Source organism: Oncorhynchus masou, chromosome 10 (assembly GCF_036934945.1).
Source record: "Oncorhynchus masou masou isolate Uvic2021 chromosome 10, UVic_Omas_1.1, whole genome shotgun sequence".
NCBI lineage: Eukaryota > Metazoa > Chordata > Actinopteri > Salmoniformes > Salmonidae > Oncorhynchus > Oncorhynchus masou.
Window position 1 is genome coordinate 27,049,360 of NC_088221.1, and position 15,297 is coordinate 27,064,656.

The 15,297-nt window shown below is 40.8% G+C and overlaps 1 protein-coding gene across 1 annotated transcript; it reads left to right on the top strand.

Annotated features, from left to right (window-relative positions):
* Nucleotides 1-626: 626 nt before the first annotated feature.
* On the top strand, nucleotides 627-11,399 carry LOC135547440 (atypical chemokine receptor 3-like). The gene is made up of 2 exons (XM_064976467.1): nucleotides 627-802; nucleotides 7,583-11,399. Exon 2 carries the CDS (start codon nucleotides 7,626-7,628, stop codon nucleotides 8,760-8,762), a length of 1,137 nt encoding a protein of 378 aa, XP_064832539.1. The 5' UTR covers nucleotides 627-802; nucleotides 7,583-7,625; the 3' UTR covers nucleotides 8,763-11,399.
* Nucleotides 11,400-15,297: the final 3,898 nt, after the last annotated feature.

The window sequence follows — 15,297 nt, forward strand, 5'->3', positions numbered from 1 at the left end:
CCAACGTATTGTGGAAAGCTTATGGAAGGCTTCCCGAAATGTTTGATCCAAGTTAAACAATTTAAAGGCAATGCTAACAAATACTAATTGAGTGTATGTAAACTTCTGACCCACTGGGAATGTGATGAAAGAAATAAAAGCTGAAATCAATAATTCTCTCTACTATTATTCTGACATGTTACATTCTTAAAATAAAGTGGTGAACCTAACTGATTTAAGACAGGGCATTTTTACTGGGATTAAATGTCAGAAATTGTAAAAAAAACTGAGTTTAAATGTATTTGGCTAAGGTGTATGTAAACTTCCGACTTCAACTGTATGTGCAAAATAGTAGCTTATTGATTTCTATCATAGACCTATCTCAGATAATGACTGTCTACTAAGTAAATCTTTATTATCATCTGTTTTTGGCAGTCTGCACACAATGTTTGTATGAAGCACAAACGTGTTTCGACTATTGGGCAATTGTTTGTGGGACAAAGTGAAAATCAGACGCTTTTGTTCGCTCTTGGCAGAAACTTCAATGAATGTGTTTTGGGACCTGCCTTGGGAGGCGTATCACTACGCAATAGGTTAGGCCTATTTAACAAGTGCAGTGGGAGGCACGAGGCCAGGTTCACTATAGCAGGGAGGAGAGAGACACTGGGTACTCACCCACTCATTCGAATCACATAGCGGAGAGCTCACAACCACCACCTCTCCCTATCTTGGACAAAGCATAACAGGACATCCCTTCGCCCAGGAGAAGCGGTGCAATTTCATCGGAGAGCTCACGCATAAAGCATTTTCTTCTCAATTACAAGTAAGACATTGTATTTTACATTAATTTTAGTTTCTAAGTAAACCAGTTGACAGGAGCATCTCCATAACAAGAGGTTGCGGGCCAAACAGCTGCACTCCTAACATTTCGGTTTCGTGGACAGCCGACAGTCAATTTTACGTTTCAGCTAATGGTGCATTGTTGCGTGTTGAGTTTTGGCTAAAACATTATCCTAATGTGACTACTTGCCTCTGATGTCCTCAAGTCGTTCTATCCATAGAACGGTCCATCGGCTTTCGCAGCGTGACGCGCGGATTAGTAGTGCCTGTTCAATAAACGTCGCCAGGTTACACACAGTCCCCTGGCATTTGATAAGGAATGTGTTTTGTTTTCAGGGAAGATTTAAACATGGTTTACGGAACTGAATGTGTTCTCAGATAGGCTACAAGAGCTTCACGTCAGATTATTTCAGTGCTCTCTCGCGCGTAATGGCAATGTACGGATATAAAGAACAACTCGGTTTTGTAACTCTACATAAGTGTGTGTTTCTCACTTATGTAAATTCATCCGTTCCCTATCATATACATATTTTATTTTATTTCAATTGTATATTTTAAATATAAGCATTGTGACGCATGGATAATGTAATACCATATAAAAGTGCAAATGCGCTAGAAAAGTGCAAATAAATCCGCTTGGGTACGAAGGTTCCCCATATTGAAATATATAACCAAAACGAAAACGTTTATCTTCCTCATCTCATTTAGGGTTCTGGCAGCTATAGGGACGTTTGTGGGCCCTCCCTTGACCCCTCTACATTGAGTCCTTTTCTTTTGCAAGACAAAAGTCTAAACCAACAGGAGAGAGCGCTTCCAGCAAGAGAGCTCCGATCTTTTATTGTCACACCTGCAGCATTCTCTGGTTTTGGATTAACACATGAAAACATTGCTCCCTATTTGTCCAGTATTGGAATGCATGCATCATCTGCCCTGCTTGCTGCTTGGCTAATGTGTAACCAGATAGGGAATCACCAGGGATCATAAAATACAGATGTAGGATCTGAATTGGATAACTATTTTGATGCCGAGAATTTTCCTGCTCAGCAGGAAATGCAAATTTGTAGTGTAATTGAGGTCTAAAAAGGCTTCTAAAGTTTGTAATTTCCACATTGAAATTTCAGACGTGATTTTCCCTTACAAAAAATGTATCAACCCCTTCAAAAATTAATTATAATCCACATAATATTTCACATTTCCTGTTGCTGCAGCGATTTACAGTTAGTGCATTCATCTTAAACTAGGTGGGACAACCACATTCACAGTCATAGAATACATCTTTCCTCAGTAAATCAGCACAATCAGAGCTCGTAAGGGGGAACTTATAATGCTCATGTTCATACAGCCTCTCATGTTCTATGTTGCAACCAGCTCGGCCTTATTGGGTATTTGGAGTATGGTGAAACTATAGGTTTGTGATCTAAGTATTCCCCAGTTACTTGTAATGAGAGTTTAAGGGGCAGATAATGAGAGAGAGGGAGATGAGGAGAGAGAGGGACTGCTTATCAGTGCAGTGTTCTGCTGCTGTGCGTGTGTGCATGTGTGTTTCTTTGTGTGTGTGTGTGTTATCAGATGGGCTGAGTGTGAAGGGGATAATGGATCAGAGAGATGTGACGTAAGCTGGCACCTCAGGTGTTTCTGTTTACCATATAATAGATGTGAATTACAGGGACACTTATGTATGAGGGCCTGAGTTAGACTACACCATCCCTCTAAAACAGAAAATTAAAATTCTACTGTAGTAAATGGCAAGTGGTTGTGTGCCAGAGGTGAAGGGGTGAAGGGCCAAATAAAAATGAAAAGAGCAATCAATTGAATAGCTTCTTGATCACTGATAGAATCTGCTGAAACTAGAGGCAGTCATAACACACACATGCCTATGTGCCACTGCTACAGACATGTGCAACAACACATTCAGCCACAGATAGGCCCTCCCTTCTCCACTGTCAACATGGTCTCCTGTGGAATCACATACAGTTTGGCGTGGGCCATGCGGTCACACACTCACGGAGCTCACACACACAGCTGCTTAAGCGGGTCACGTTTCAATGCACTTTAACCTGCTGTATTGCCCAGCGGTTGCCGACCTGTCTTTGACCGTGGCTGGACCGTTTCTAAAGTAGTTAAACCAATTGGTAACCCCGCTCTGATGTCTCACAGTCTGTGGACATGCATGTCAATCATAAGGAACAGGGGGATTAAATCACTGATAGCTCATGTCTGACCTCTCACCTTTAACCCCTCACCTCTCACTCGTCATGTTGTGTCTGTCATGGGAAGAGAGACATCAAGCTAGAGCGTAAAATGACCAATCAGACATACCGTACAGAGAGGTCAGAGGTTGTGTTGTGACCCTGGTATTCATAAAACAGAGAGCAGTGTGTGTCCATATGTGTCCATGATGTGCTTGCATGGGTGTGCAGGATCCCTTTGCGTGTGTTTGGATACTGTATATGATTAGCCTCAGATGTTTTTAGATGATGTTGTGGTTATAACAAATCTGTCTTCTCTCTCCTTCCTTCACTTTATTTCTGGAGGAGCAGTGGAACACGGGAAAATGTTTTCTTGCATGCACATCAATGGAAAACATGATTTAAAGTGACATCAGGTTTACCATTCCGACTGACGCTGGATCTCTGAACATTTTGGAATTACACAATGTTTGTGTCCCAGATCCTATTGCCTCACATTTAATCTGTTTTGGGACTAATGTAAACATACTGTAGCTGGTGCTGCCCTCTGATGGGACATAAAAAGATACAGAGTTTTTAGTCATTCCTCAATCATCCCAAAACAACAGTCTTTATGAACTCATAAAGCAGTTTCTAAAGAGTTAACTACATTTAGATTATTTGGGATCAGGTGGCATATCATAAAAAGCTTTTTTTGTACATTTAATTTCGATGCTTATTGGATCTCATAACATACCATAGAATACAGTGCTCTCTGTAGAATTAAATACCATAGAATGCAGTGCTCTGTGTAGCACTTAATACCATAGAATGCAGTGCTCTGTGTAGAAGTCAATTGATTTTCTGATCTTACTCTGCCCCAGAAATAGACTGATTGGTTGAGGTCTCATTAATGAAAAGCCAAGGGAACTCGGGGCAGCACTCACTAAATATAATTCAAACATTTACTGTGACATGTTGTATGTATGTTGATGCCTGGTTCCAAACAGACAGATTCAGAGACATTCCAGCTAGCACATTTTGTTTCCTTTGAAGTTGTGAGAACGCACGTTTTTGGTTTCCCATTGGTTCTGGGAACGAGCCGTACGTTTCCTGACCGGTAAAACATAAAGTTTTTTTAAACGGAAGAGAAAATATAGCCTTTTCTGGGAACATGCATTTAACGTTGCAGTGAGGTTCTGAGAACATTTTACTATGGCTCCCTGAAGGTTTTCCTGGGAGGTTTTATTAACTTTCTTTTAAAGGAAATTCTAGGTTATTTGAAGGTTATTAAATAACATTCTCTAAATGTTGTGAAAATTTTGAATGAAATGTTAAGGTAATTTGGAGGTTTTTGAACAACTAACTTAACTTTCATTAAATATTTCAATCATACTGATAGCTTAGGTTAACTGTTTTGAACTCCAAGCACATATAGTACACATGGAAATTCATTTTCTGAGGCATTAATCATGCAAACAATTTATTTATTTATTGTGGAACGTCATCAGCGAGATTCAAACCTATGATCTCAAATCAAATTTTATTGGTCACATACACATATTTAGCAGATGTTATTGCGGGTGTAGCAAAATGCTTGTGTTCTTAACTCCAGCAGTGCAGTAGTATCTAACAATTCACAACAATACAGACAAATCTAAAAGTAAAATAATGGAATTAAGAAATATATAAAATATTAGGATGAGCAATGTCGGAGTGGCATTGACTAAAATACAGTAGAATCAAATACAGTATACACATATGAAATGAGTAAAGCAGTATGTAAACATTATTAAAGTGATTAATGTTCCATTATTAAAGTGACCCGTGATTACATCTTCTGTTATATATATATATGTTTTTAAATAATATTCTTTGAATGTTACTAATGGTTTCTTGTGGCTTTTTTGGAAAGTTTTCTTAATATTCTGAGAACATGACTTGACCGTGAGGAAACCTGCGGAAAACCTTTTGCTGAAGTGCTGAAATTCCCACAGAAGAACGTTGTTTCTTAATGTTCTCTGAATGTTCTGAGAACTTGACTTTAATTTGAACCATGAGGAAACCTGTAGAAAACATTCCCACAGAGAATGTTGTTTTTTTGTCGTTATTGGAACCATTTGAGAGCATTAATTTAAATAGAACCACGAGGAAGCCTATAGGAAATGTTATGCTGAAGTACGAAAATTCTAACCTAAGAAACACATAGTCCTCAGAATGTTATGTACTCCCTGGGTATCAATCCTGCACCGTTCCCAGAATGTTGTGGGAAGGTCGTATGCAAAACAATTATAGGACAACCACGCTCTAAGAAACCTATGGTTACCAGAACGTTATGTGCTAACTGGGATGTACAGTGCCTTCAGAAAGTATTCACACCCCATTTCACACAACATTTTGGAGTGTTACAACTTTAATTTGAAATGGATTAAATTAAGATTTCGTGGCACAAGCCTACACACAATACCCCATAATATCAAAGTTATTTTTGACAAATTAATGAAAAATGAAAAGCCTTAATGTCTTGAGTCAATAAGTATTCAACCCCTATGTTGTGGCAAGCCTAATTAAGTTCAGGAGTAAATCATTAGCTTTAACAAGTCACGTAATAAGTTGCATGGACTCACTCTGTTTTTACTAATAGTATTGCACACGATTTTTGAATGACTCTGCTGTATCCCACACATACAGTTATCTGTAAGGTCCCTCAATCGAGGTGTTTATTTCAAGCACAGATTCAACCACAAAGACCAGGGAGGTTTTCTAATGCCTCGCAAAGAAGGACACCTATGGGTAAAAAACATAAAACAGACATTGAATATCACTTTGAGCATGGTGAAGTTATTAATGACACTTTGGATGGTGTATCAATACTTCCAGTCACTACAAAGATACAGGTGTCCTTCCTAACTCAGTTGCGGGAGAGGAAGGAAACCGCCTCAGGGATTTTACCATGAGGTCAATGGTGACATTTTAAAACAGTTAGAGTCTAATGGCTGTGATAGGTGAAAACTGAGAATGGATCAACAACATTGTAGTTACTCAACAATGCTGGTGTCTGCATCACGTTATGGGTATGCTTGTCATCGGCAAAGACAAGGTTTCTTTTGGGGCGGACGGGATAAAAATAAACGGAATAGAGCTAAGCACAGAGAGGGAAACCTTGTTCAGTCGGCTTTTCAACAGAGACACAGACAAATTCACCTTTTCAGCAGGACAATAACCTGAAACACAAGGAAAAATATACTGTATACTGGAGTGCTTACCAAGACGTCATTGAATGTTCCTGAGTGGCCTAGTTACAGTTTTGTCTTAAATCGGCTTGCAAATCTATGGTAAAACTTCTAGCAATAATCAACAGCCAACTTGACAGTGTTTGAAGAAGTTTTTAAAGAATAATGTGCAAATATTCTACAATCCAGGTGTTCAAAGCTCTTAGAGACTTACACAGAAAGACTCACAGCTGTAATAGCTGCCAAAGGTGATTCTAACATGTATTGCCTCTGGGGTGTGAATACTTACAGTACGAGTAAACATTTTGGACACACCTACACATTCAAGGGTTTTTCTTTATCTTTACTATTTTCTACATGGTAGAATAATAGTGAAGACAACACAACTGTGAAATGACACATATGGAATCATGTAGTAACAGAAAAAGTGTTGAACAAATCAAAATATATTTTATATTTGAGATTCTTCAAAGTAGCCACCCTTTACCTTGATGACAGCTTTGCACATTCTTGGGATTCTCTCAAGCAGCTTCACTTGGAATGCTTTCCAACAGTCTTGAATTAGTTCCCACATATGCTGAGCACTTGTTGGCTACTTTTCCTTCACTCTGCAGTACGACTCATCCCAGACCATCTCAATTTGGTTAAGGTCAGGTGATTGTGGAAGCCAGGTCATCTGATCCTGCACTCCATCACTCTCCTTCTTGGTCAAATAGCCCTTACACAGCCTGTAGGTGTTTTGGGTCATTGTCCTGTTGAAAAACAAATGATAGTCCCACTAATCGCAAACCAGATGGGATTGTGTATTGCTACAGAATGCTGTAGTAGCCATTCTACCATTCCAGGTGAATCTGGTTGAGAGAATGCCAAGAGTGTGCAAAGCTGTCATCGGGGCAAAGGGTGGCTACTTTGAAGAATTTCAAATATAAAATATATTTTGATTTGTTTAACACTTCTTTGGTTACTACATGATTCCATATGTGTTATTTCATAGTTTTGATGCCTTCACTATTATTCTACAATGTAGAAAAAAAACTTAAATGAGTAGGTGTGTCAACTTTTGACTGGTCTCTATGTAAATGAGATATTTCTGTATTTTATTTTCAATGCATTTGCAAATATTTCTAAAAACATGTTTTTGCTTTTTCATTTTGCGGTTTTGTGTGTGTGTGTGTGTGTGTGTGGATGGGTGAAAACAAATTAATCTATTTAATCCATTTTGAATTCAGGCTGTAACACAACAAAATGTGGAACAATTCAAGGGGTATGAATACTTTCTGAAGGCACTTTATGTTGATGTTTAGTTCCAAACAGACAAACTGATATCAGGAATGATGGGCTGCTGCCTTCTTGTCTCTACAGATCCCAGGTCCGTGAGGTGTGTGCGATCGTTCCCAGCAGAAGGATGAGCAGCTTTGATTTGGTTGAGCTGATGGACACTTGGGAGGACCTGAACCTCACGGGCCTTCTGGAGAACGGGACGCGTGTGGAGATGGTCGGGTGTCCAACAGCATTCGACCGCAGCGCCCTGCTCCACTCCATGTGCATCCTTTACATCTTCATCTTTGTGGTCGGTTTGGCCGCCAACGGCCTCGTCCTCTGGGTCAATGTCCGCTCCCAGCGCACCACCTCCAGCTCCTCCCCTCGCCACGAGACCCACCTCTACATCGCCCACCTGGCGGCGGCTGACCTGTGTGTGTGCGTCACGCTGCCCGTGTGGGTGAGTTCCCTGGCGCAGCATGGCCACTGGCCCTTCGGCGAGGTGGCTTGTAAGCTCACCCACCTGCTCTTCTCAGTTAACCTCTTCAGCTCCATCTTCTTCCTGGCCTGTATGAGTGTCGACCGCTACCTGAGCGTGACACGGCCCGCCGACAGTGAGGATGGGGGACGACGGCGGAAGCTGATTCGCCGCAGCGTGTGCGTAGGGGTGTGGCTCCTGGCTCTGGTGGCCTCCCTGCCCGATACCTACTTCCTGCAGGCGGTGAGGTCATCACACGGGGAGGTAGTGCTGTGCAGGCCGGTGTACCCAGAGGAACACTCCAGGGAGTGGATGGTGGGAGTTCAGCTGAGCTTCATCCTGCTTGGTTTCATCCTACCCTTCCCTGTCATCGCTCTGGCCTATGCCCTCCTGGCCCAAGCCCTCTCCTCCACCTCCTGTTCCTCCTCGGCAATGGAGCAGGAGCGTCGTGTGAGCCGCAGGGTGATCCTGGCCTATACCGTGGTATTCCTGGGCTGTTGGGGGCCCTACCACGGAGTGCTCCTGGCCGATGCCCTCTCCCTGCTGGGCCTGGTTCCTCTGAGCTGTGGGCTGGAGAACGCCCTCTACGTGGCGCTGCACCTCACCCAGTGTCTGTCCCTGCTCCACTGCTGCTTCAACCCCATCCTCTACAACTTCCTCAACAGGAACTACCGCTATGACCTGATGAAGGCCTTTATCTTTAAGTACTCCACACGTACAGGCCTGACCAGGCTCATAGAGCAGCCCCACATCTCTGAGACAGAGTACTCTGCCGTCGCCGTGGAGAACCCACCACAGATCTGAACTCTAGAGCACACCCTGGAACTTCAGAACACACCACATAACTCTAGAACATAGTCTGTCCACCTGACCCAAAATGATTGAAATTACCTAAAATGCAGTAACCAATGATAACCTATATAGGCTAAATTTGGGCCATCACAAAGAACAACATTAAATATGTGTCTTAACAACTAGAGCATAACAAATCACCTTTCCCAAAGCCTAAGCTGTACACAAACTTCATCACTGCCACAAGTTTGTGTGCCCTCATCTGAAGCAAACCAAACATTATTTATAATCCAACATTCCCCTCAAAGAAACTATATGTGTATTTGTCCTGCTACCATGCGTTCCTAATAAGGATGGTGTGAGGGACTGCAGTTGCAGGCCATTATCAACTCAAACTAATGATGTCTGGAGAAAAGCACTTATATTGAGTGGAAGAGTAGATTCTCTGTCTGACAAACAGACTGTTTTAAAGTGCTTCTGAAGTAGTGCCATTGTAGTCATGGCGACACAGACAAACTCTCTCAATCTCTCTCTCCACTTCAAGACATACCAATCCCAGTTTGTCTGTCTGAAGAGTCCTATATAACTGCTAGAGGTGTGTGTATGTGCGTGAGTGCGTGTGTGTGTGTGTGCTTGTGTGACACCTCAAATCCACTTTGTAAATAGTTAGAAGGGCATTGAAATACATATATTATAATTGTTAGATTGTTATTATTCAACTTTCTATATACTGTATTTTTGTACATATTATAAAATACTTTAAAATTTGGCATTGTTTATGTACAGATGTAGGATCTTAATCACCACATATTAATTTACATAGAGTTACTGAAAACCACTAACACATGGTTATATGAGACCCCCGCCTCAATTGTTATGTAACAACATTTAAAAAAAAACAACTTTTTTTACATTGGATAAAGTGGTATGTCATACACTGCAGTTGAGGAACAATGGGGAAGTAATTCTGCTTTGAAAGTTGATAAACTTGTAACCCCACTTTTGAGAAAATGGCCCTTGAATGTTTTGGTACACCAACTACAGAGCTCTTCTTTGTCTACACCTATTCAGCATAATTCACACCCTCTTAAGCATTAGCCCCAGGATTCACATGTGAGGCCATGTGCTAAACAGGGTGAGTAAGGTAGTGTAGTAAACAACCAAAGATGTCAAGACTAAAAGTGGTTTAAGTAGTAGCCTAAAAGAAGGAAAAACTCCAGGTAAAAATACACTTGATCTAGTCCTTGGTCTATATCCTAACCTAACTTTGAAAGGGTCCAGATAATGATATTTTATAATTATAAGAGATTGCCCAGACATTTGGCTAAATTGAAGGGTCATGTGAAATAAATGCTATAACCACCCCCCAGACACACCTAACTAAGTGGATGGGTCACTAATGTTTGTTCATGAAATACAATAGTTGGCCGAAATCACTCCCAGACACACCTGGCTAACTTGATCGGTCATGATATAATTCTCTTGCGAAGTGAGAATGCTAGCTAATTAGCTAAACAATACACCATAATCCCACCCATAGCTATAGTACAAACGGATTGTCATAGCAAGCCACCATAGATGAAATGAATGGATGAACGCTTCACGGCAGCGTGTCTTTTCCGTTTGGTTTGTAGTTAACTACAGCTTATTTTGCCCGTTGTTGTGTCAAGTCACTCCAGTTCACACTGACCGTGTGCAGAAAGTAGTCCATCACAACTTTTTTCCACAGATCTTCGTCGATAGCCCCTGATAAATTTGGGGCAGCAATGTTGTTGAGAGCAGTAGCAACACTTTTAAGCTATAGACAGAAGCATGCTACATGGTAGCATGCTACATGCTACTAATTTCTCTGCATGTCTAGCCCATCCATTATCTCAGCCAATCATCGCTAGCGGGAGGGTTCCTGCCTTCTTCCGTGGCTAAAACAACTAGGCTCATAATTTAACCATTTTATTTGTATTTACAGATGGCATACACATTTGTTATTAAGGCACATGAAAGTTCACACGAAAGCATTTTGCTAAAAATAAAAATTCAAATGCCTATTATGTGAAGTAGTGATGTATGACATACGCCTAGCTTCTTGAAATGGGTCATATTCTGTATGAACAGTATGGCACTCTACATGTCCAGCTAATAGCCTAAACACCGACCAAGCACTATGGACTAAACATTCAAATCCTGTTGCTGTGGGATAATTTTGCGATGACAAACGGGTCAATTTAAGATCCTACATCTGTAGTTTTGTTAATGGTAATTCATATGTTGTGGATTCAGAAGTTCACATCAGTAATTTCTATGTGTTCATGAAGCTGCCTCATTGTAAATGAAAGTCACTGACTCTGTGACACGAGTCCTGCTATTATAGTGAAAACAGTGTGACTCACACAAAGTTCCATACCAAATGATGATGGATAAAAACATTGAGTTATACAATGCTATGTCTCTCTGTCTGTGGTAACAAACATATTTTGTTTGATCCATTGCCATGGAGTTATAGTGTCATCTGATTGGATGCATTTGTATCCTGTTACATGGTGAGAATTCCAATCCTAGCAGTCATTATTGAAAGACAAAGCAAAGGACCATTTTGTGTTTACTGTATGTTATGGATTTTGTTACTTACCAAAAATGAATCTCATGTCTGAAGTTCTTTTGCTTTGTGTTATTACTTTAATCAGAGCCTTTTAATTCAAGTAACAAGAGGACACATTTTAGTATGGCAGCTCTGACTGGAGTGCATTAGCATGAACACATTCAACCAGACACATTTTCAACTGTAAACTTAATGTGGCCAATAAATGGACTATGTCATTTATAACGTTTAATTAGATCCTGTATCCTAGCCGTAACCGTTCAGTTATGAAGCACAGCTGCAACATACACAGTGCTTTTACAATGCTTATCATGACACGTAGGACACATGTCTTACAATTAAAGTCACAATGCAGAACAATGCATGTTTTATTCAGACATTAAATGAGAAAGAATTCAGGAATAGAGATGTAGACCCAGTTGATTGGCAGACAAACCAGGTTAATATATCCAGATATGTGCTCACTCAGTTAGGGGGACAGGCAGACACATACACATATATAAACATGGGCTTCACACAGTGTTTAACATGGGGGTTCTCTGCACCTCATGAAATGTCATAGTCTTTCTTACCAGACTGAGCAATGGGGAAATGATGATGACAGTCATAACATTTACTCTGGCTCTAGAGTCTAGATGGAGTGATACCTCTATGGTTTAAATAGTACATCAGCATTAGTTCAGAACAGACAAGAGTCTCCATGTGGTTCTACAGCATGTGTTCAGACTTTCATTTGGTTCTCTCAGAGTGGTTCTGATACACACTGGTTGGCCTGAACTGCAGTAACACACAGTAACACACACACTCCTGCTGCTTCATGACTGACTGAAGAGCATGTGTTTTCCTTGGCTCGCACTGTAGTGTGAAGTGTTTTCGCTTCCCTTTACGATTTGCTTCCCTTTATGATTCTCTTTAGATTTTCTAACGTGTGCAGTATGATGTGTATAGTGCTTACAAAGGACGAGTCAAGCAGTATTATTCCAGACCCAGCTATTTAGCCATCCAAGCTATCTGTCAAGTGTCTTGTCAGAGCCATTTACTTTAGAGACAGGGCTCTTTCTTATTAGCAGGCCTCTGTTCTCACTATTATGAAAGCCCACTTTAAATCTTGGTGAAATACTCCTCTGTTCACATGGCTCGCCAAAAGATCGGAAGGATATGCAGCACAGTCACTGTAAATAAAGCACAGCACGGAGGCTGAGTACAGTAGAAGTGCAGCATATGGTTTGTATATGTTGAAATCATCTGTTGTTTGACTTGATGCAAGCCATTCTCTGTGAGTTGTATGATTTACAATACAGCCCATTGTGGGTTATCACTAGGTTTTGATTTAATATGGACAGATAACGGCCCAGATAAGATATTGATGGAGGGCGGGTTGCTTTATATTGCTATGGAGCTATAGATCTCATGGTCCATGCCCTGCTCATGCCCTGCATACTATAGAGAGACCATTAACACTGGAAAGGATGAAAGGGGGAGGATGAGGAGAGGTACAGGGTAATTTAGCAGGAATTTAGGGAGGGAAATATAAGCTTACTCATACAGTACACGTGCACACACACATACACACTAATGTGCATTCACACACGCACACATGTGCACACACAACACTATAGGTCTACATTACTTCTGGCCGAGATGCAAGCGCTTACTTTAGACTAGATTTAATTCTCAATCAAGCCCATATTTGCTTCAGTGGGCCTGGGATCAATTCCATATGAGAATGTATGGCTGTGGAAGGTCTTGAATTATTCATGAAGTTGATGAGTCCAGCTGTGCGTGCTCCTGGGGGAGTTTCTGGAGTGAATTTGAGGAGAAGTCAGAGCAGAGAGACTATTTTGATAGAGGATAGGGATAGTTTATCACCCCAGGACACCTCACTCATCTAGGAGAGAAGAGTAGGACCAGTCATGCTGGCAGGCAGATGTTAGACAGATGTTCTGCAGCGAGAGACAGGAAAATGAGAGGTGAGAGGTCATCAAATCATGAGTTGGATCAAACATCAGTAATCATACATACTCATTTACACAGAGTAATCATACATATTCATTTACACAGCCACGCCTTATTTAACCACCTGAAGAGGCTTGGTAACATTTGATTTATAGTGCCTAAATGTTTCTGACTGAGTATACTTGGAGGTGGAGGCCTGCAATACTTTTATTGTGATGACCTTGCCCACACCTTTAGACGTTGGGATTACTGAGAGCAAATATATGTCTGACTTCCTACTTTGTATGCCAGCATGATTCTCTTATAACTTTGTATCCAAAGAAGCAACTGCCCTTCAGTGTTATTTTAGGTTATTTTAGGTTATTTGTATGAAACATAAGCAGAACATGGTTGCACAGTTGCGGGGTTCAAATCCCGCTCTGACTGCTTCACCTCAATCACTATATTGGTGGCAATGGTGGGATCAGAACAGTCTCTGAAGTCCACCTTAAAAGGGCAATTCTGCCACTCTTCAACCTTATTTTCATCATCTCCAGCACGAAACCAGTGTCTACATATGTGAAAACAGCGTGTTTTTACGGTCTGTGGTTAAAAAGATAAGAAGAAAGGTCCTAAAAAATGTTTCTCTGTGACATCACTGTGTAGGGTTAAAGGGTTAAAATGGTGATTTTCAAAACCTGCAACGAGTTTCTAGCCCAAAGGAGGGTATGTTTCTGCTCCCCCATCACACCAATCTCTGTTTTAAAATGTTTTATCTTTTGATGACGTCATTGCGTAGAACTTTCTTACTTTCTTTTTTTTTCTACAAAATTTAGAAATGTGCTGTTTTCACATACAGTATGTTGACATGTATTGTGCCGGAGATAATGAAAATGAGGTTTAAAAGTGGTGGAATTGTCCTTTAACTGAACAATGCTTCTTTATCACTTTCGCTGTAACCCACCACCTGTGCGCCCTACCCAGTGCTTAGCCCGCTCATTGATATTGCCACATGGCTCATGTCTATGTAAATAACGAGCTTAACCAGATCAAAGGCGATGGTATGGACAGGACACATGGTCTTGAAAGCTGGGGCTTGTAATGTTGATTTATATTGCTCATACGTGCCGGGGCTATGGATCCGGTATTTAGACATTGCTTAATTCACCCAACACCCTGTGCACTAAAAAGCTCCACACACTCCACCCTACCCGCCCGCACACTGTCAGAGCAGCATGCTATTGTCATCCTTAACGACAGAACTTCAGAAAAGCGCCTGCGAAGAGACGGCAGCTGTTTAAACCTTTAAGAAGACATGAACAAGAGCAAAACCATTTCCTCTGTGTTATCCTAAGCTCAACGTGTTTCTTCATTAAGCGTTTCTCGAAGTGTAAGAAGACGAAGGGATAAATTAACCACATTCTATATGGAAAAAACGTGTGACATTTCCACATTTTGCAAAATCATGTGTTTTTGGAACATATCACGTGATGATATTTCACATGATCACATAACGTTTCACATGTGGATTCAAATGATCACATTTCCCCAGGTGATGCCCCGCATACTGAAATGAGTCATTGTGATACACACAGCATGATTAGCATACAGTGTTTTCAACTTACATAATCAAATAGACTTTGACTACATTGTGTATGTATGTTTATATGTACAGTAATTCATATTAAACATGTCCTTACCTGGGATTTGAACTCACAACCTATTGGTTCACTGCGTTCTAATCTTCCTGATATGCCACCATGTCTGTGTCAATAACTGATTTCAAAAATATTCCTACATTTTGGACTTCAAAGTAAATATCAGCTTTGTTAAAAATACACTATAGAAAAACAATCCTATTTATCATAATGATATAATTATTTCCCCCCAGGCGGTCTCCTGTCCCTGTACTAACCAGGCTGGACTGTGAAAAGGTATATATGGCCACAAGTGTATTTTATTTATTAGGTCCCTTGGCTCATCTCTGCAACTCCTCAATGCGCTCAGGAGAGGCCG

Coding starts and splice junctions, on each gene's coding strand:
- LOC135547440 (XM_064976467.1), top strand. CDS start 7,626: ATGAGCAGCTTTGATTTGGTTGAGCTGATGGACACTTGGGAGGACCTG.